The 22548-nt window shown below is 50.5% G+C and overlaps 1 protein-coding gene across 2 annotated transcripts in view; it reads left to right on the forward strand.

The window, feature by feature from the left end:
• The window catches only part of ASB18 (ankyrin repeat and SOCS box containing 18), a 62692-nt gene extending 40492 nt beyond the window's left edge, over positions 1–22200 (forward strand). For both annotated transcript variants that reach the window (XM_041767401.1, XM_041767400.1), the window contains 3 exons: positions 2040–2544; positions 19965–20078; positions 20809–22200. In XM_041767401.1, coding sequence (XP_041623335.1) covers positions 2040–2544; positions 19965–20078; positions 20809–20994 — 805 coding nt within the window. In that variant the 3' untranslated portion in view covers positions 20995–22200. The remainder of the gene's footprint in view (positions 1–2039; positions 2545–19964; positions 20079–20808) is intronic.
• The last annotated feature ends 348 nt before the right edge of the window (positions 22201–22548 follow it).

Below are 22548 nucleotides of genomic sequence, written 5' to 3' on the forward strand. Positions count from 1 at the left end.
GGCAGGAGGAGCCCTTGGCTTTTCAGCTGGCGCATGTCTGATTCACGCTGGAAAGGCTCTTTCTGGGTGGTATGGAGCGTGTTGGATGGGAGCAGGGGGCAGAGTAGGAGTCTGGCTCGGGCTCAGGCAAGAAATGGTGTGGGCCGTGGAACGCCTGGGTGGCTCAGTGGTTATGCGTCTGCCTTTGGTTCAGGGTGTGATCCCGGGTCCTGGGATCGAGTTCTACATCGAGCTCTCCACAGGGAGCCTGCTTCTCCCTCTGCTTGTGTCTTTGCCTGCCTGTGTCTCTCATGAATAAATAAATAAAATCTTTTTTGAAAAAGGAAATGATGTGGGCCTTAAGGGCAGTGCCAGTGGGAGCAGAGGGAGGAAGCCGCCCCAGTGATGCTTAAGGAGGTGGAGTCCACGGCGCTGGGTGGCCAGTTGAAATGCAGAGCAGCTGGGTGACAAGGAAAAGGCAAAGAACAGAGCAAGACCCCCTCCCCACGTCCCCGGCCCGCCGAGGCAGGACAGGACTACATCTGGGGCCAGACCATCAAGAGGGACTTCCTTCCCCAGATATATGGGGGAAGGATGGTTGCAGAAACAGATCCTAGTGGGTGTCAGGGTGGACTCGTGGGCAGCAGGCGGGCTGGGTGGCTGCTCCTGAGAGAGCCCGAGGTCTGGATGAAGCAGGACCCCAGGGCTGGCAGAGACGACAGGAGAACTGGACAGGGAGCAGCAGCTGACGACGTTTGGAGTCGCTATCAGAGGGCAAGGAGGGAGGAGCAGGCCTTCATCACTGGACTGTTGGGCGAACCAAATTTCCCGAGGCCGTTATTATTATTCCCGAGGAATAAATAAATAAAACCTTTATATATATATTTTTTAATTTCATTGATTTATTCATGAGAGATGCAGGCTCCTTGCAGGGAGCCAAGACGCGGGACTTGATCCCGGGTCTCCAGGGTCATGCCCTGGGCCAAAGGCAGAGCTAAACCGCTGAGCCACCCGAGCTGCCCAAATAAAATCTTTTTTTTTAATTTATTTTTTTATTGCTGTTCAATTTGCCAACATACAGAATAACACCCAGTGCTCATCCCATCAAGTGCCCCCCTCAGTGCCCGCCACCCAGTCACCCCCACCCCCTTGCCCACCTCCCCTTCCACCACCCCTAGTTCATTTCCCAGAGTTAGGAGTCTTTATGTTCTGTCTCCCTTTCTGATATTTCCCACTCATTTTTTCTCCTTTCCCCCTTTTTTTTAAATTTTTATTTATTTATTATAGTCACAGAGAGAGAGAGAGAGAGGCAGAGACACAGGAAGAGGGAGAGAAGCAGGCTCCATGCACCGGGAGCCTGACGTGGGATTCGATCCCGGGTCTCCAGGATCGCGCCCTGGGCCAAAGGCAGGCGCCAAACCGCTGCGCCACCCAGGGATCCCTCCTTTCCCCTTTATTCCCTTTCACTATTTTTTATATTCCCCAAATGAATGAGAGCATGTAATGTTTGTCCTTCTCCGATTGACTTACTTCACTCAGCATCATACCCTCCAGTTCCACCCACATCGAAGCCAATGGTGGGTATTTGTCGTTTCTAATGGCTCAGGAATATCCCATGTGTACATAGACCACAGCTTCTCTATCCATCATCTGTCGATGGGCACCGAGGCTCCTTCCACAGGGTGGCTACTGTGGACATTGCGGCTACAAACATCGGGGCGCAGGTGTCCCGGCGTTTCCCTGCATCTTTGGGGTCCCTCCCCGGCAGCGCAGTTGCTGGGTTTGCAGGTGCGCTCTCACCTGCGGCCCCTTAGCCAAGGTTCCGAGCTGCGTCCAGTCTGTACCCCCGCGGGCGGGGCAGGGGGGGCACAAGCTCATCGTCGCGCCCCCCACTCCGCCCCCAGCTCAGCCTGAACCCCCAGGCCCCGCCCTCCAGGGAGCCAAGGGCCCGCAGGGGTGGCGCGGGGAGCGCGCGGGGCGGTGCGGGAGGGGGGGCGCGCGCGGAGGGGCCGCCCCGGGCCCCCAGGTGACCCGCCGCGCCCTCCCCGGCCTCCCCGCAGGTGCGCGCGAGCGCTGCTGGAGCACGGCGCGTGGGTGCACCGCGTGGGCGGCGCGGCCCGGGACACGCCGCTGCACGTGGCGGCGCGGCGCGGCCTGGACGAGCACGCGCGCCTCTACCTGGGCCGCGGCGCGCGCGTGGACGCGAGGAACGGCCGCGGCGAGACGGCCCTGAGCGCGGCGAGCGGGGAGCCCGGGCGGCCCGAGGAGCGCGCGCGCCGCCTGCACCTGTGCGCGCTCCTGCTGCGGCGCGGGGCGGCGGCGGACGCGCGCGACGAGGACGAGCGCAGCCCCCTGCACAAGGCCTGCGGCCACGCGCGCGCGGGGCTGGCGCGCCTCCTGCTGCGGCACGGCGCGGACCCGGGCGCGCTCGACTACGGCGGGGCCTCGCCGCTGGCCCGCGCGCTGCAGGCGGCCGCCTGCGCCCCCGAGGCGGCGCCGCAGCGCACGGTGCAGGCGCTGCTCAACCACGGCTCCCCCACGGTGTGGCCCGACGCCTTCCCCAAGGTAAGAGGGCCCGGGGCGGGCCTGCGGCCTCTCGCGCTTTGAGGGGCCCCGCAGCACCCCGCATCCCGGGGGACTCCTCGGGATGCAGCCCTCCAGGTGCAGCAGGCGGGGGGCGCATCTCTCCCTGGCTCCCAGGTGAGGCCCAGGCCGCTGGGCTCGGGGCGCACTTGGAGGCTCAGGGACACGCCCACAAGCCCCGAGGCCAGAGTCACTAGGAAGTTCAGCCGCCCCCTTAGCTCCTGCGGTGCAACAGATGACCCAAGCAGATGACCCTTAATCCCAAGGTCGTGCGCTCCAGCCCCCACCTTGGGTGTGGCGCCTACTCAGATAATAATTTTTTTAAGGTGTTTATTTATTCATTAGAGACACAGAGAGAGAGAGAAAGGCAGAGACCCAGGCAGAGGGAGAAGCAGGCTTCATGCAGGGAGCCCGATGCGGGACTCAATCCCAAGACCCCGGGATGATGCCCTGAGCCAAAGGTAGACGCTCAACCCCTGAGCCACCCAGGTGCCCCTTAAAGAATCATTTTTAAAAGAGGAAATTGGTTACCCCGGGGCACCAGGCACTTAGTTGGGTGACATCGCGGTCCAAAATGTTGTGGCAGCTTATCTTTCGGGGTAATTGGTAGGCAAAGTCCGCCCAGTGTTTGATCTGAAACGAAATGTTCAATCGGACCACCTGCCTCGCTAATGAGATTAATGAAAGAGCTTGTGGCGTTTGCAGATCCCCGTCGTTCAATCCAAACCACCACGCGTGGGAAATAGGCCGGACGCCTGAGGTTCTCCTTCCATGGGTTTCAACCGGATGGAGTGGCCGGTTCAGGATCAGGGCGGCGTTGGGACCTCAGCCCCACTCTGCAGGCTTGACTCTGAGCCCGCCTGCCACTTTGTCCACATGGCAGGTCTATCCTGAAATGACAAAGAGGAAGAGTAAAGCTTGCCCGTCAGAGAAACTATTTCAAAGATGGGAAATGTTTCCAAATGTGGGTTGCAGTTAGTTGATCTTCCCAAAAAAGACTCCATGGAAGGGAAAGATTCCCTTAGGTGTCAAATTGGGGGTGCTCGATTTAAAAATTATCCCGGGACTCACTGATCATGTGCAGGAGACATACCTTGGCCTGGTAAGTTTTGAACAAATGGCTGAAAAGCTTCTGCTTTAGGACAGCGCTCTGGATGGTCTGAAATAGTGAAATGCACACATCTCTCTCAAATGCCAACTTTGCCTCGGAGATGCATGCAGAGTAACGCTTGTGTCTATTAAAACATAGGTGAAAGGGGGAAAAAAACCACCCCCACGACTCCCCTGGGTGTGTCCTCACCTCACAAACACCTGTGACAGGGTTTTTCTACCCCTCCTAGTATCTTTGAGTCCTCCGTGGCACTCCACTAATGTAGGATTCCAATATGACAGGCTCTTGAAAGGGAAGAAACATCAGCATTTTTTTCTATATCCTCTAACACTTACCTCTGTAGCCATCATTTACATTGTAACGTGCCCCAATATTAGCGGTCTTAGTTCATCAACTGATAAAATGGAAATGGGACACACCTGCTGCCCCTCCAGTTCATGCCATGTTTGCATTAAATCAAGATGCTCACTTCACCCTTCCTGGCATGAAACTGCATAGGGAAGGAACAAGAAACAAGCAAAACAAATGACTTTACGTGATGGACCAAAAGTGAAAAATAGGGGTGCCTGGGTCCCTCAGTCGCTTGAGCGTCTGCCTTCGGCTCAGGTCATGATCTCAGGGTCCTGTGGTCGAGGTCCCTACACCATTGCATCGGGCTCCCTGCTCAGTGAGGAGCCTGCTTCTCCCTCTGCCTCTCTCCTCCACTGGTGCTCTATCTGTCTCAAATAAATAAATACAATCTTTATTTTTTTAAAAAGTGAGAAATATTTGGGGCCAGTTCTTTAAAAGAAAAAGTCAATATATTTCAGGTGTGACTAGCAACAGTCCTGTGTTAGGCTTGGAATCATGCAGTCTGTGTGATCTTTGTAGACTTCCAAGTCCTAGGTGCAGCCCCACAGACATCATCCCTGGAGACAGGACCTCTAGCATCTGAACTCGGTCCTCAGAGCTGTAAGAATTACCCTAGCTTGACCTCGAGATGCAGGGCAAGGCTCAGTGCCTCCCCTCTGGGCCTCCAGGGGCTCTATCCTGGGATTTCCCCACACCTGTCAGCAAACAGGTGAATAGAGCATGGTCAGTGGGGGCTGCAGGCTGCAGGGAGGTTTGAATTTGGAGGTTGTTTGTTATAGCAGGGACCAAGAGGCTATGAGAAGTGCTTGGCTCCTGGAAGTGAAAATGAATCTCTCAGCTATTTAACACCATTGGGGAAGGAATTGGAGCTTCCTTGAAATATCTTAATATTTGGAGGTGTTCACAAAAAAGCATTGCCACCATTGTCACACACAGACAGACACAGACACACACACACCTACACACACATGTAGCGCGGTGCCTGCACCTGCAATCCCTCAGTTGGTGTTTGTTGAATGAATGAAGGGGATTTCAGCAACTCCAGGGCACAGGGGCCTGCCAGTTACATCTTGGGGAATGGGGATCCGACTTCTTTACGCTGAAGTCCCCCACACCTCCAGGGGGCATCCACGAAGGACTGCCAATGGGGCCCAAGGCCACCAGTGCTCAGGTCTGGAGCAGGTTTCAAAGGGGAAGGCATTTACCACCAAGCACCCAGCATCCTGTAAACAAAGATCCAAGTGTAACTGTTCTTGCAGCCCCAGGACAAACAGAGCAAACTCGGGAAATCAGGCAGCAGCGTGTCCCTCCCCCCACCGGGTCCCCGCAAGTGGTCCGCCGGGGAAGGGGTCTAATCGCCACTCCGGACATCAAAGGTACAGACCCGACTCTGCTCAGCAGACTCGGGGAGTGCGCAGCAAACACTGAAACGAGCCACAAAGATGCTCTGCAGGCAAGACTCAGCGCCGTGGCGGGGCGTACACAGAGGCACCAGGGAATGTCACAGAGCACGCCGTCCGTGGGCAGCAGCCGTGCTTTAAATAGATGTAAAGAGACACCCACGGAGCTCAGAATTACTGAGGCAAAGGTTTCACAGCGAGCTTATGACATAAATCACAGCTCCCCCATGCCCAGACAAAGGCACCGTCACCGCGGCAGGCGGACTCGAAGCATCCATCGGAGCCGTGCGCAGTGCTCTGCCCCGAAAATCAAAGTGGTGTCACAGCTTGGGAAGCAAGCATGTTGACAGTGCCAGGCCTTTCTGCCCGGCTGCCCGCTAGTTAACACCGGAGTCAGACGTCGGGGCGCAAGGGCAGGTGCAGGCGGCAGCCAGGTTTGGATTCTGGAAGTTGTCGGATGGGGCCCAGCCTGCGGGAGGGCAGGCAGGAGGGCAGAGAAACACACACCCGGGGACCCAGGCGTGTCGTGCAACTGTCACTAGTTGACCGTGGGTCGGATGCTTGGTCTGGAGTAAAGGGCTTCGCTCACTCGCTTCTCGTGCCCCTGGCCTGGGTGGCCTAAACCCTTCAGACTCGGTGCAGGAGCACGTACTCGTTCAGCAAGCATTGCTAGGAGCCCCTGTGCTCGCCATCGGAGTCAGGGTTGAACCTCGGCACGCCTCGGGGCTGCCCTCGCGGAGCTGCCAGGAGGACAGCCTTGCTTCAGACAACCACACACCCAATGTGAGGGAGCCATGGCCCCACAGCGACACAGCCCAGGCCCTCTGTAGCTTGAAAGTGCCGAATAGAGGGCCTGACCCAGCTGGGGCCGCGGGTGGGGTGAGAGGCTCCCCCCAAGCACTTAGTGAGCCCAGACTTTAAAGACTAAAGACTCAGCTGTGTGAAGGAAGGAGGAAGCACCATTCCAGGCAGGAGGAACAGCACAGGCAAATGTCCTGGGGCCGAAGGGGCACTGCCATGGGTGCCGTGAAAGATGGCCCAGTAGCTAGGAGGAAGCAGCAAGAGGGAGCAAGAGGCAGGGGCCTCGAAGGTTAAGGGTTTTAGCCTTTGTCTTAAGCACAATGGGAACATATTACATCATTTTAAGCAGGAGACTGACGTAACCAAATGAGTATCACGGATGATTTTTCTGCTGAAGTGCAGAGAGCATGCCAGGGTGGGGGACCGGCGGCAAAGCAGACTGCTGTGGCAGTCCGGGTGAGGCACGCACATAGCTTCAACAAGGCGAGATGAAGGCTGGCGGCGAGAATGACAGATTCTAGAAACATCAGCAGAGCTCAGGTCTTGCCTCGCCTTCCGGGCATCGACTGTGCTGGAAGAATGGACCTCGAGTTTTTGTTTTCTTTTTACCTGATTGCAGAATTAGGCAAAGCGACCTCGCAGTGTCCCCCAATTTCACAAGCTTTTTCATGGGCGAACCCCGGGGTTGCGGTAGTCAAAAGCCAGACCCCGTTTCCCGTCTGGGCAGAGCTGCGGGTACCCCCCTCCCCAGCGGCAGGGGGAGGCGAGCTCTCGTAAACAGCGCACCTCTGTTTTTCTTGCTCTTGTTTTATTTTTCCATCTACATATAGAGCAATGTGCCTGTGCGATTTTTTTCCCCTTAATTTTCTTTCTGCCGCCTCATTAGCTGAGGAGAGTGTGCGTGGACCCTAATGACACCAGGATGTCAGGGTAGTGGAGCAGCCGCTTCTCCGCAGACAGCAAGGAGGCAGCGGAGATTTTTAAACTGTGTTGGCATAAAAATAATGAAAGCAGCCAGCTGCCTGGCAAACATGAGGGGGCACAGTGCCGGGGGATCGGGGAGGGCCGGGGAGCCCCAGAGAGGTGGAACAGAGGAGAGACAGGAAATGAATTTCCAGAGACAGGCAATAAGACTTGGTCACAGTCTGTGACCCAGGGAGGAGGGGCCCGGGTGGGGGCCGCGTCTGCAGAGGGAGGGCAGCTCCTCCTGGGGGTGGGGGGGGGTGGCAGGGCGGGAGGGGCCTCCCCGTTGCATGCAGTCCCCGGGGACCATTTAACATTTTGCGGGGAGAACGGAGAGGGCCAACCGCAGGGTCACTGGCAGGGTGAAGGCGGTGGTGGGGGGGAGATCTGAAGAAGGGGGAATGGCTTAGACTAGGTCTGGAGGGGCTCCAGCGTGAACCCCTCCTCTTAATGATGTGGTTTCCTCCCAGCACAGAAGGGGGACGATTGACACCAGAGACTGCCATGCTCCAGGAAATGGCATGATAGCGGCGGCTCATGTGAGCCAGAATTATCCACACGTCGGGACACACTGTGCGGTGGTGAAGGAGTAAGGTTGGGCGAGGCTCGGGCGGGAAGGCGCTTGCCTGCCTGGCCCTCCCTCTGCCCCCCCCCCCCGGTGTCTCTCCTTCTCTAAAGCCTGCTTATGTCCCACTCTGAACAGACAAAAAATTGGGACAAAAAAACAAAAACAAATTTTAGGTAGGTAGGGGGCCCAGAGATGATCATCCGTACGATGGCGATATGATTACCAGCTTCTAAAGGGCAGCTGTTCCTGTCTTCGTTCTCTAATATCTGCAAAGACAGGCAGGAGGAGGGAAGGGAAGACGGGCAGGGAGGGGGAGGAAAAGCAAATCCGCAGCACCAACCAGATGACCTCACGTCTGAGCCAGGGGGCTCGGGCTCCTCGGCTGCACTGCCCTAAGTTCTCAGGCAATCAGCAGACGTTACAAAAATGTTTTTAAAGTCGACCAGGCAGGAGAGGAGGTCTTTGGAGATGCAGTGCAGGCTAGGAGATGCCGCAAAGTGCAGAGGTGGAAACGGAGGAACCCGGGTTGCATAGCAACTGCTAACTCTGCTGGGAAGAGGGTAGGGGAAGAGGCCTCCCGGTGGGGCCACAGTCGGCAGGTGGATGTGGAAGCGGAACAGGGCTGGGCATCGTCCTCGTGAGCCTTCCTCCACTCGGCCTCTCCACCGTCTCCCAGGTGGAATGGGAATGGCACCACCACCAGCTTCCCCTGCATATTGGCAGACCTCATGTCCGGATCTTGCCTTAATCCAAGATGAATAGGGAGATAAATAAATGGATTCACGATGAGGGAAAGGGAGGCAGAAAAACGGAAAACAGGGACAGCATCCAGAGATGAGAAAGGAAGTCCATGCCTCTCATCGGAAGATCCAGAAGGAAATCTGAGAACCCATGTGCCGGGTGTGCCATCATCTACAGAGTGAAAGAAGACAGCCTCTGAGTCCCTCAAACAGAGCCTGTTATGGGGACAAGGCAGTAGGATGACATGAAGAGGAAGACGGAGGAGACAAGGTTATAGGTGGTAGTTGGAAGCAAAAAGCAGAACTGATTGGTAGAAGGAACTGAGCTGGTGATGGAAGCAAGGGAGCTGTGCTGTTGGCACGCGTGCCCTCAGATCCACTCCCGGGTGTCCCCCAGCTCTGCTCTGCATGTGGACGGGGTGGGGGCAGCATAGCTGGACCTCTCAAGCTGAGCTCAGAGTCCCTACCGGCCAGCTTCTGGCCGGCTTCTGCTAAAGGAGACACCGTGGAAAGCTAGGTGTGGAGGGTAAAAGAAGCCGGGGTGTTTCTCCTTCACTTTCTCTGCCTTGGTAGCTTTGCCAGCAGCTCCTGCATGTCCAAGGCTCCAGCACCCAACGGCACCCTCATGGTCACAGCCCCCACTGGCAGCCCCTGACTTGGCTCCAGCCTCCAGTGTATCTCATATAACAAGAAGTGGGGGAGCAAGGATAGGCTTTGAGATTGGTTGTTTCTGTGTCCCCATGATGCCATCGAGGAACCAGATTTTTCCAACCTCAGTGAGTCAGCTTTGTCCTGAGAATGGCTCATCTCTTGGTCATAAGGTGGCTTCCAGCAACAACTGGGCCAGCCAGCTTCATATCCAATTGCCTTTCTCTGGAAGCCCTGAAGAGGCCCTCCTGTGTTTCGCCCGCCCCAGCTGATGTAAACATGCGCTTCCCCAAACCACTGATGGCAAGGGGAATGGAGTTGTCGAGACTGGATTAAAGGAATCCTTTGGAGTGTTGGAAAGTCAACCACAGTGTGTTCACTGCAAAGGAGGACTAATGTTAAAAGCTCTTCCTAAGTGCAAGAGAAAAAAAACAAAACCAAGAAACTAGAAGAGAAAGTGGTGGTCGTGAAGAGCAGAGGGTAGAAAGCTAGCCTACGGCAAAGTGATACTATTGAAGAAGAGCCTAGAGCCAATGGATCAGAAATGGTAATCAAAAACATAATAGAAGAAAACTTAGCTGCCCTAGAAGTCTTAACTCCTAGAAGTTGAATGGATATTCTCTGCAAATCAGTGATGGGAGACACATTCCTTCTTCTTCTTTTTTTTTTTTTTTAAGATTTTATTTTTAAGTAATCTCTACTCCCAACATGGGACTTGAACTTACAACCCCAAGATCAAGAGTTTCACGCTCTATCAGCCAGGCATCCTGGGAGACACATTCCTATATTCCTATATATTCCTATATTCCTATACACATTCCTAGACATATTCCTATATATTCCTATATACACATTCCTATATTCCTATATAAATATTCCTATATTTTGTTCTAGCAAAAGTGTTCTGAAAAACCATGAAAAAATCTTGCAAAGTATCTGAAGAGAAAACAGATTATTCATAAAGTAATAAAACTCAGGCTGGACTCTGATTTCTCTGTTACCATATTATCATAAGACAAGGAAATACCATCTTTAGATCTTTAAAGAAAAAGTTAGGGTGCTAGCCAAGATGGTTTTCATTTTGATGGCAAAACTAAGACCTTTTTAGATATCAGGGGCTCAGAAGACTTGCCTTCCATGGGACACCTGGGTGGCTCAGCAGTTGAGCGTCTGCCTTTAACTCAGGGCGTGATCCCAGGATCGAGTCCACGTCAGGCTCCTACAGAGAGCCTGCTTCTCCCTCTGCCTATGTCTCTGACTCTCTCTGTCTCTCATGAATAAATAAAATCTTAAAAAAAAAAAAAAAAAAAGATGGGCAGCCCAGGTGGCTCAGTGGTTTAGCGCTGCCTTCAGCCCAGGGCATGATCCTAGAGACCCAGGATTGAGTCCCACGTTGGGCTTCCTGCATGGAGCCTGCTTCTCCCTCTGCCTCTGTGTGTGTGTGTGTGTGTGTGTGTGTGTGTGTGTGTGTCTCATGAATAAATAAATAAAATCATTTTTTAAAAAAAGACCTTCCTAATGCATCAAAAAAAATACTTCTATTTATTTGATTATTTAGTCAACAAATATTTATTGAGCACCAACCATGTGTCAGCAACATACTAGGTGCTTTGGATACATGAGTGGACAGTTCGGGGGGAAATATTTCTGCCTTCATAGCACTTATATTCTAATGGGAAGACAAGCTTTAAACAATGAGCATAATAAATGGGCCAATAAAGTGATAAGGACTAGAGAGAGAGAGAAAGTGGGGGTGAAGGGGGGCAGTTGCAGTTTTAAGCTCAGTAGCTAGGGTGGGTGGCTTTGGCTCAAGACTTGAGAGAGGTGAGGGCATGGGCATTGCAGGGGTCCAGGGGAGAAGGGACCAGCCGACCCAGTATGCAGCCTGAGGCCAGAGTGGGCCTGACCTGTGTGCAGAACAAGGGGACCAGTATGGCTGATGGTGGAGAGAGATGGTGACAGTAGGAGATGAGACCAGAGGTGGAGGAGAAGCACAGATGGTGTGGGGCCTTGGAGGGCACCGTCACGACTTTGGCCATCAGAGGGGTTTGAGCAGAGTGGCAGGACCTGACTGACATTTGATGGGGACCCTCGGGCCTCTGTGCTGAGGAAATATGTCAGGAGGAGGAGTGCGGAAGTAGAGGGATGACTTACGAGGCTGTTGCCAGGATCCACGTGAGGGGTGCTGGTGGCGAGCACAAGGGAGAGGCTCTGATTCTGGATGTTTTTTGGAGGTGGAGCCACCAGGATATCTTGGCAGATCGGATGTGCGATTGGAGAGAAAGAGACGAGTCAAAGATGACTCCAAGGCATTCAGCCTGAGGGGCTGGGAAGATGGATTTGCTGTCAGCTGAGCTGGGAAGGTTGTGGGTTGTGGGTAGAATAAGAACTTGGGGGTTGTTTTGATACCAAGTAAGCAGTTGGCTCTTCCAGCGCAGAACTTGAGGGAAGGATTTGACTGACCTGCAGATACATTTTGAGCACTGATGGCATGTGGATGGTATTTATTGATTTTTAGTCAAGTATAATTAACACCCAGTGTTATATCGGCCTCAGGTGTACGATAGAGTAGATTTCACAATTCTGTACATTCCTCAGAGCCCATCACGATGAGTGTACCCTGAATCCCCTTCACCTACTTCACCCATTGCCCGCCCTCCCCTCTGGTAACCACCAGTTTGTTCTCTAGAGCTAAGGGTCTGGGTTTTTGTTTGTCTCTTTTCTTCTTTGTTATGTGTTTTGTTTCTTAAATTCCACCTATAGTGAGATAATATGGTATGTTGACTTATTTCACTCAGCATTATACACTCCAGCTCCATCCATGTTGTTGCAAATGGCAAGACTTCCATCTTCTGGGGTTTTTTAAAGATTTTATTTATTTATTTATTCATGAGAGACCCAAAGAGAGAGGTAGAGACACAGGCAGAGGGAGAAGCAGGCACCCCTCGTGGAGCCCGATGCAGGACTCAATCCCAGGACCCCGGGATTACACCCTGAGCTGAAGGCAGGTGCTCAACCACTGAGCCACCCAGGCACCGGACTTCCATCTTTTTTATGGCTGAGCAACATTCCATTGTGCACTTGTACCACATCTTCACCTATGGATGGTCCTTAAAGCCAGGAGACTGGATGGGACCACCAGGAAGTGAAAATACACAGGAAAAGAAGAGGAAGGAGAGCTGGTTAAGGGGTGTTCCAATGTCAAGAAGAGAGAGAGAGATGAGAAGACCACCGAGGAAAGGAGGAGTCAGTGAAGGAGGTGGAGTGAGAGCATGGCCTCCTGGACACGAAGTGAGGAACATGTCACAGAGATGTGGCCGACCCAGCCTAGCCGAGGCAGAGCACTGACCACCCGAGGTAGCAGCCATCAGTGCTCTTAGCCAGAGCGGGCTGCTGAAGGCCGGCGGGATGGAAGAGGTGAGGGGAAAGCCCATCCCAGGGATGGGAAACTCAAGCCTGCAGATGCCTCAACTCCACCTCCTAACGGTCTCTCGGGATCTTCCTCCTCTCCATCCTGGTGGCCACCAGCTGGGTTTTAGCTACTGCCCATCCGTCCTAGGCTGTGGAAATGTCCCCTGGGCTGGCCTCCCAGCCTCCAGTATTGCCCCAGAAATTGTTCTCAACGCTGTAGCCATGGTGATGCTTCGGAAATTAAAATCTGATCCTGTCACTCCCCGAGGTGCAGTCCCCCAGGGCTCCCCTGTGTCCTCAAGGTCATGTCCGCCAACATTTTCAGCTCCTGCTCACCTCCAGGTTTGGTCACTGTTTTCTCCACCTGGAACACTCTTGTCCTCAGAACCCTCCATACTTTTGTGACTCCTCCTCCTTAGCCAGGTCTTGGGTCCAATGTCATGTCCTGCAGAAATCTTCCCCTGACCAACTCACACCTATAGCAAATCCATATCCGACTTAGGTACCATTTCTAGTACGTTGTGATTCCCCCACCATGACACTGTGGCACCTGTTTTCTATTGTCATTTTCTTTTATTTGGGGCAGTAAAATTCTGTGAAGGCAGAGCTTGCCACTGTATCATGCGGATGTAACAATATCCCCAACTTCTGGTAGGAGTTTGGTAAATATCTGGGATGCATGGCTTCCTGGATGGGGGTGAGCATACCACCCTGTGAAAGAGAAATAACTTTAGTAGTTAAAAGGCAGGTTGTAAAACTAAATGCTACTACCAAAAATTATTTCTGAAGGAGATACATAACATAAAATACAATCTTGTAATAGTGGTAATCTGGGACTAAAACTCTAGATGTTATTTTTTTAATATTTTATTTATGTATTCATGAGAGACACAGAGAGAGAGGCAGAGACATAGGCAGAGGGAGAAGCAGGCTTCATGCAAGGAGCCCAATGTGGGACTCGATCCCGGGACTCCAGGATCACACCCTGGCCAAAGGCAGGTGCTAAACTGCTGAGCCACCCAGGGATCCCAACTCTAGATGTTATTAAGGAAAGAGAAGAATTGGTTATGAGAGGAACAGGAGAGTAGAGACAACGCATGTCTAGAACTCAAAAGATACAGTGTTGATGTTTAGGAAAGATAAGCCATTATTTTTTATTTTGAAGGTAACCACCTACTGGTGGTTTGGAAGGATACACACTTCCAAAATATAAAAATACAAACCTGTGAAATGGAAATCAGACAACAAAAGAAATGGGCATAAAAAACCATAAAGAATAAAATGAGGGGCACCTGGGTGGCTCAGTTTGTTGAGCATCTGCCTTCAGCTCAGATCGTAATCTCAGGGTCCTGGGTTCGAATCCCACATCAGGCTCCATGCAGGGAGCCTGCTTCTCCCTCTTCCTATGTCTCTGCTTCTCTCTGTGTATCTCTCATGAATAAATAAATAAAATATTTTTTAAAAATAGTTATATAATTGCAGAATAGTTAAGAAAGACAGAACCCTGTGCCTCAAAACGTATGGCTATGACCATATCTATGTTCAAAGGAAAATCCACACCATTTTAAAAGTTGCTTGTATTATGACTTGGAGGGAAAAAATGTTACTAAACTAACTGAGCAGTCAATCCAAGGAGGCAGAAAGAAACAGGCAAAGGAATTAATAACAGTAAATTCAAAAATTAATGGATTATAATATTTTAGGGGCACCTGGGTGGTTCAGTCGGTTAAGCATCTGCCTTCAGTTCAGGTCATGATTTCAGGGTCCTGGGATAGAGCCCCTCATTGGGGTTCTGTCTCTCTCAAAATAAATAAGTAAAATCTTTTTTTTTTTTTAAGATTTTATTTATTCATGAGATACACGGAGGGTGAGAGAGGCAGAGACACAGGCAGAGGGAGAAGCAGGCTCCATGCGGGGAGCCCGACATGGGACTCAATCCCAGGGCTCCAGGATCAGGCCCTGGGCCGAAGGCAGGCGCCAAACCGCTGAGCCACCCAGGGACCCCAGTAAAATCTTTTTTTAAAAAAGTTTAGAATATTTTAAGAGAGAACTGGTCAACAAAAGCCAATGGGGGATTCCTCGAAAAAACAAATTAAAGAAATTCCAGCAAGACTAAACAAGGAAGAACATTAAAAATATAATTATAGTGAATTTGAAATGAAAAAGGATGCTTACTCCTCGATATAGTGGGGGTATCTCCCCATCCAGATTTACTCTCCATCTACTTGGACACATTGAGAAGGTTCTGGGCCCTCTGCCTTCCTGCTGGGTTTCAGCAGTACTGTCTTCAGAAGACAGCGGGCAAAGGGGCATGAAGTCAGAGGGTGTCTCCATGTGGGCCCCTCACTGCCTCAGGCTGGTTGCATGTCCCCAACCCAAGGTCACTACTCCTGATAGCCCACCCGACTCTCCAATCTTCAGGCCCAGAGGTGGAAATACCTGTGCTTCCAGCTCCACTTTAGTCCACTGTCCCTTGACATCGCCTGTACTCACACCTGGCTAAACAGCCCCTGTATCAATAAAATAGAATAAAATAAAATAATAAAAATCAATAAAAAAATTTAAAAAATTATCCTGGAACAATCCTATATCAACGTGTCATCTGTTTCCTACTGGAACCCTGATGGATACATATGCAATGCTAAATTTGTTTAAAATGAAGATTGTTGCCATTTGCAACAACATGGATGGATCTAGAGACTGTAATGCCAAGTGAAATAAGTCAGTCAGAGAAAGACAAATGCTATAATATATGATCTCACTCGTATGTAGAGTCTAAGAAACAACAACAAATGAACAAAGAAGAAAGGAGACAAACCAAGAGACAAAACCCCTAACTATAGAAAACGAACTGGTGGTTACCAGCGGGCAGGTGGGGGGAAGGGTGAAAGAGTTGATGAGGATTAATAGAATAATTATCATGATGAGCGCTGAGTAATGTATAGAATTGTTCAATCACCATACTGTACACCTGAAACTAATATAACACTGTATGTTAACTATACTGGAATTAGATTTTTAAAAAAATGAATAACATAGGGATCCCTGGGTGGCTCAGTGGTTTAGCGCCTGCCTTCGGCCCAGGGAGTGATCCTGGAGTCCCAGGATCCAGTCCCACATCAGGCTCCCTGCATGGAGCCTGCTTCTCCCTCTGCCTGTGTCTCTGCCTCTCTCTCTCTCTCTCTCTGTGTGTGTGTGTCTCTCATGAATAAATAAATAAAATCTTAAAAAAATGAATAACATAAAATTAAGATTGTTTTCCAGGGAAATATGGATTTAAAATTGATTCAAGAAGAATTCAAGGGACGCCTGGCTGGTTTAGTCAGTGAAGCATGTGAGTCTCGATCTCAAGGTTGTGACTTCAAGCCCCACATTGGGCATAGAGATTACTTAAAAATAATATCTTTTTTAAAAAAGGAAGAAATCAGGGTGCCTGCATGGCTCATTCGGTTAAGCATCTGCCTTGGGCTCAGATCATGATCCCAGGGTCCTGGGATTGAGACCCACGTCAGGCTCCCTGCTCAGCAGGGAGTCTGCTTCTCTCTCTCCTTCTGCTGCTTCCCTGCTGTGCTCTTTCTCTCTCTCTCTCTCTCAAATAAATAAATAGAATCCTAAAAAAAGAAGAAGAAAAAATCAAAACAAAACAGACCAATAATCATGGAAGGAAATGAAAATATCAAATTATTACATGTGGCTTAAGGCCAGGCTTAGACAATGTTAAATGCAAGATCTGTTGTGCCTTCTTAATTCCAATAAGTATGTACTTTTAAAATCTTCCAGGATGTTAAAAAGATAGAAATTTTCTAAATTGACTAGTTGACATAAAGTGATACTAAAACCTAACAAAAGTAGCTTAAAAAATGAAATGACAAACCACATTTAGTTCTTAAATACAGAAATCTTAGCAAATTGAACCTACCATTTTATGTGGAATAGTAAAAGAGAGTCTGTGCCATGAAGACAAAAATGGGTCAATATAAGGAAATCCTGTATGAACTTGGTTAGAAAAAGGCAAAAAAAATACAATTAAATCCTTAAATTTGTAGTAATTTTTTAATGAAATTTTAAGTAGTTTACATCTTTTTTTTTTTTTAATTTTTTATTTATTCATGACAGTCACAGAGAGAGAGAGAGGCAAAGACACAGGCAGAGGGAGAAGCAGGCTCCATGCCCCGGGAGCCCGACGTGGGATTCGATCCCGGGTCTCCAGGATCGCACCCTGGGCCAAAGGCAGGCGCCAAACCGCTGCGCCACCCAGGGATCCCGTAATTTTTAAGATTAGAAATATACTTCCTTAATTTAGAACGGATTATCTATCTGAAACTAATATCCTATTAAAATTAGGAATAAGATGATGATGTCTGCTATCAATATTGTTATTTAACATTGAATTTTAGGGGCCCCAGCGCGGCTCATTCAGTTAAGCATCCAACTCTTGGTTTTGGCTCAGGTCATGATCTCAGGGTCCTGAGATGAAGCCCCTGGTCGGGAAGGAATCTGCTTGAAGACTCTCTCCCTGTGCCCCCTCCCCACTCACATTCTCTCTCTCTCTCTCTCTCTCTCTCTCAAATAAATAAATCTGTAACATTGGACTTTATAGCTCTGGTCAATGTAATAAGACAAGAAAAATAAATGTGAAATATTTATACAGAGAGAAGAAAATGCTATCATTTGCAAAAATGACTATCTGACTGAAAAATAATATATTTACAAATCAATGCAAAGAAATGAACATACTGTAGAAAAACTGAGCCAAAGATGTAATTTAGCAATTTACAAAGGAAGACAAATGGTCGACCAAAACAAGAGTAAATATGCCATATTGTGATTCGGGTAGGGGGAAAGAGGCACTCTCTTTTCTTTTTTTTAAGATTTTATTTATTTATTCATGAGGGACACAGGGAGAGAGAGAAAAGTGACAATATCTGACACATAGTGGTCTTTGGCTTATGAATGAATGAAGTGACTGTGACTTTTGAGACAGATAACATGCTTACGCTAAATAACTGTGGTTTTTTTGTAATAGGAAAGAGGCTGTGGTCATAATAGAAACTGGATCATGATATGTGTACAAGTGTACACATGATATGTGTACACAGGCAGAGGGAGGAGCAGGCTCCATGCAGGGAGCCCGACGTGGGACTCGATCCCGGGTCCCCAGGATCACACCCTGGGCTGGAAGCAGCGCTAAACCGCTGAGCCATCCAGGCTGCCCAAAGAGGCACTCTCATACTCAGTTCTTCATAAAGTGCAACCATTTACAGACTCACAATCTGACAGAATGTTTTAGAACCTTTAAAATGGACTTATGTCTTGACCCCACATTTCTACTTCCAGGAATTCAGTGTCAGAAGAGGATAGAATCATCTTATTATCTAAATAAGAATGGTTGGGGGCAGAAAGAGACAGGATTATATTCAAGAGTGTTCATTGTATATAACACTAGTTTACAATAGTCATTTCATTGAATACGTTATAATATATTCATAAAATAAAATATATGGTCCCTGAAATGATGTTGAAGTGCTCATTAATAATTTCTGAATTCTTCACAATTGATTTTTTTAAAGATTTTATTTATTTAGTCATGAGAGACACAGAAAGAGAGGCAGAGACACAGGCAGAGGGAGAAGCAGGCTCCCTACAGGGAGCCCCATGTGGGACTCCATCCCGGGACCCCGAGGTCACAACCTGAGCTGAAGGCAGACGCTCAACCACTGAGCCATCCAGGCGCCCCTTCACAATTGATTTTGAGGGGACAAAAATCAAGTTTCAAAATAATAGGCAAAACATTCGCCCACTTTTACTGTATATTTTAATTTTTGTCTAAATGCGTAAAACATGAGTACACACAAAATGCTAATAGTGCTTATCTCTAAGCAAAGAGATATTAATTTCCTGCTTTTTTTTAATATCTTTTAAAGGGATTTCATATCCGAAGGAAGCTTGGCAGGTTGTGAATGGAGCAACCATACTGAGTGATTTAGATCGTTCTTCTATTTCTGTTCAGAGAGCCCCAGTGAGCTCAGCTGATGGCCCTGCCTGTTAATTGTCCGCTTAGATATTTGGTGCCTGATCTTAAGAAAATTGCTTAATCTCAGTTTTCTCAATGAAGAAATACTAAGAATAATTTTAACAACATTTGGTAAATCTTAAACCTCAAAAACAGAAGACTATGAAGTTGCCCTGCCCCTCCCCAAAATCAGATCTGAATTTGATCCATCTTCCAAGTCCAACCACTAATTTATGAAAAGCAGAAGAAGAACATCGTGTTCCAAAACCCTACAGGAATATGGTGAGCAAAATCCCAACACAGAGGAACTCTGTGGGACAAATAACCTCCTGTTATTTGTTGCCTCCTGGGACAAATAACCCAGTTTCTTCAACAAATAAGTAACATGACACAAAAAAGTGAGTGATCTGATCATATCAACCAATCTCAACCCGGCTGGCTTTCTTTGGGTTCTCATTCAAAGAACCTTTTTGTTTTTTTTATATATTGGCATTTAAGAGAAATCTGTGAATTTAAACACTGGCCATATATTAGATGATGCTAAGAAACTTTTTAATTCCTCAAGTCTTATAATGATGTGTTTCTCCTAAAGTGCCCCATGAGAGTCTCACTGAAATATTTATAGATTAAATGACAGGATACATTGCATTGGTTTTAAAATAATATGGGGGGTGGCGGTGAAGGGCTGTGGGATGGGGCAGGACTGGCCATGGGCTGATGGTGGGTACTTGGAGGTCATCATACCGTCCAGCCTACTTTTGTGCTCATTGACATTCACCATCCCAAGAAACTTATTTTTTTAAAAAGCAAATAGTGCTCTCATCTTCATGATGAAACTGACAAACCTGAACTTGTACAATTTGCTAATACGAAAACCGGAATCCTTGGCCAGTGGGGACTGGAAATAAGAGGCCAAGCCAGGGGGAAATTTGACAACAAAGCAATTCTCCCTCAGTGTCCCGACATATTAGAAAGTTGACATGAGAAATGGTGAGCACCATCCTTGGACCAAACTGCCCCCCACACCTGGCCCCCAGCAGAACCTCCTTCCTTTGCTCTGGACAGCCATCCAGGGGCCGGACAGCCCAGGGAGGTGTAGGCACACGGCCCCTGGGCCCGTGAATGAGCAGGCAAGGTGCCCAGACTTGGGATGTGCAGCCGTCCGCACGCTAGGCCAGGCCCCTTCCCAGAGCGCCCACTCGTGCTTGTCTGGGAGCTAACTCCATGGCCCTGCTGTCCTCGAACGGTGAGGGCTGTTGTTCCCCATGTGGCATCGTGAGGTCCCACAGCCAGCAGGTGACAGAAGGGAGACCCCCACACACCCCCATATCTGCGGGCCCTTTCCCCACCTGGACCCCAAACCCAGTAAGCTTGGTGTCCCACCGCTTCCACCCAGGTGCTGAAGACCTGCGCGCCGGCCCCCACAGTTATCGAGACTCTCTTCAACTCCTACCCTCAGCTCCGCGTATCCGAGTCCTGGAGGGAAGTGATTCCTGAGGAAGTATTTCAGGTAAGGGAGCCGCCCGTCCCTGCACGTCGTCGGTGCAGCCCCGCTGTGTTTCTGCTCCTGTGTGCCCGTCCGCCCAGGGTGGCGGGAAGCGCAGAGCACCTGAGGAAGGGCACGGAGAGGGCGAGTGCAGGTGTGTGTGAGTATTGCTGCTTCGCTTCTGGAGGAATCACGCAGCCAAGAGCTGTTGTTGCGCTCGGGGTGCTGTTGGCTGCAAGGAGCAGAACCCCGACCCTCACTCGGCTGGAGGAACGTCAGAGCTTGAGTAACGCCCCCATCCCGCTGGAGAAGGGTGGGCGCAGGGAGCACCTGAGCCCACAGGCTCTGCTCCTGTGTGTCCTCTCCCCACCCACCCCAGAGCCTAGATGTGGCCGAGGCAGCGGCAGGCACCTCACAGGGACCCAACAGAGTCTGCAGTCACTGTCGATTAAGAAACAGGGAGGGCCTTTTATCCCCCCAGAAGCCTCCAGAAGACTTCCCCTCGTGTCTCATTCACTTGAGTCGGGGCTTATTGTGCAACAGCAGATGCACTGGGCGGCGCGGGGAGCAGAGCGGGATGGGAGATGACCCGTATGGGCTGTCTCCCCACCCAAGACGGGCTTCCCTCGGACCCCACGGGAAGTGCGCCTCCCAACACTATGCGCACCCTCTCGGTGGAGGGCGCTGCTTGCCTGGGGCCTTGGGGCCGTCGGGCCCAGCACCTGAGTTTACACCCCATCTGCCTTCCTTCCAGATGCACCAGGCCTTCTACCAGTCCTTCTTTGCCTTGGCCCACACCCCGCGCTGTCTGCAGCATCTCTGCCGCTGTGCCATTCGGAAATTATTCGGCAAGAAGTGCTTTCACCTAGTGCCCCTGTTACCGTTGCCAGAGTCCCTGCAAAATTACCTCCTTTTGGAACCAGAGGGTGTTTTGCACTGAAAACCAGAGCGTTGGGACCAAGGCTCCGGATCTCACCGCTGCCCTCCGCGGAGGCTTGTGCGGAGGCAAGCCCGTGGGGACGAGGGGCAGACCCGGAGGGCACCTCCCACGGCCCCTGGTGGTCGCACAGACCCCGCTGAGCCTCCCGGGCACTTTGGGAGGGAAAGGGTAATACAAGGCCTTTCTGCCTCTCAGGGTTGCTTGCGAGCCTCCGGGTTGTGATACCCTAGTACTCGTATCGGAAGGTACTCTTCGACAGAAGCTGAACTAAAAGGCACCCCTGTTTTCCCTGCATGGGCTACCAGCATCCATGCTGCCCCCCCAGCCTGCAGACTCTCTGCCTCTCAGGAACACCCCATCCCTCCTGGAGCCAGGCCACCTAGAAAGGCTCTGTCCCCAGCACATGTCCACACTGAGAGAGGACACCTGTTCCCGTAACAGGGACACGCCCCCCCCCAGGAGCCCCCTGGTGCTTCCCAGCACATTACAGTCCAGAACTCCCTAAAGGACATGGGGGGGATGGCAAGACCGACATTGTGATCCCTTGTGAGTCTTCTCTCTGACACCCTCACCAAACCCCAGCTGATTCGGCTGCGGCCAGCAGTCCAGGAAGCCAGAGGCCGGGAAGAGACAGGTTGGTAGAGGTTGGCCATCAGCCCAGCCTGAGCATCACATACAAGAGCGATGTTCTGAGGGTCAAGGACTGTATAAACCATGTGTTTCCTTTTCTGTATTCTGGTGCTTTGGTACCTGGGACCTTGCTCACCCTGGAGGGACTGTCCCCACCCAGGGTTAGCCAATTCCTAGAGACAACAAACAACTCACCCTCAAACATGCTTTTCAAATGCAAACCAACCAATCCAGAGCTCACACCCCCAACCACCTCCTTCACTGGGCTGTCGGAGTTGCACTACTAACCACCTCTCCTAACTACTAACCACCTGTCGCAACTGTCCTGGGGCCCGGTGCCAGACAGGTGGGGACAGCCCTGATACCTCAGAGCCTGCTGAAGTTATTCAGACTAGCTGATCCTAAGCCCGACTATCCTGCCTGGTCGTTCCTTCCCTGGAAAACACAATAATGGCTTCTGTCCCCATCCCCTCCCCCAACCTCCTAAGCAACCCTGGTGCTTCCCCATGTCCCCCCATGGTACCGTGTACCCCTTCTCTTGGGAATGGTGAGTAATAAACTATCTTTTCAATGGCAGTTGTCTCTTGATCTGTTGGCCTTACCAGACCTCAAAGTTTCTATTAATATCCCTTATTTTTTTAGAGAGAAAGCATGAGTGGGGGAGGGGCAGAGAGACAATTTTAAGCAGACCCCACACTCAGTGCAGAGCCCAACAGGGGGGTCAGTCTCATGACCCTGAGATCATGACCTGAGCCAAAATCAAGAGTCGGGTGCTTAACTGACTAAGGCACCTAGGAGCCCCTACCCCTAGAATAAGAACTCATGATGATCATCCTCTGAGGATGAGCAGTGAGTCCGAGTCCAGTTTTGCACTTTGAGCGAGCACCAGGTGCTGCTTAGACAAACCTAGCAGGGCGGGCCGGG

Source organism: Vulpes lagopus, chromosome 8 (genome assembly GCF_018345385.1).
Source record: "Vulpes lagopus strain Blue_001 chromosome 8, ASM1834538v1, whole genome shotgun sequence".
Lineage (NCBI taxonomy): Eukaryota > Metazoa > Chordata > Mammalia > Carnivora > Canidae > Vulpes > Vulpes lagopus.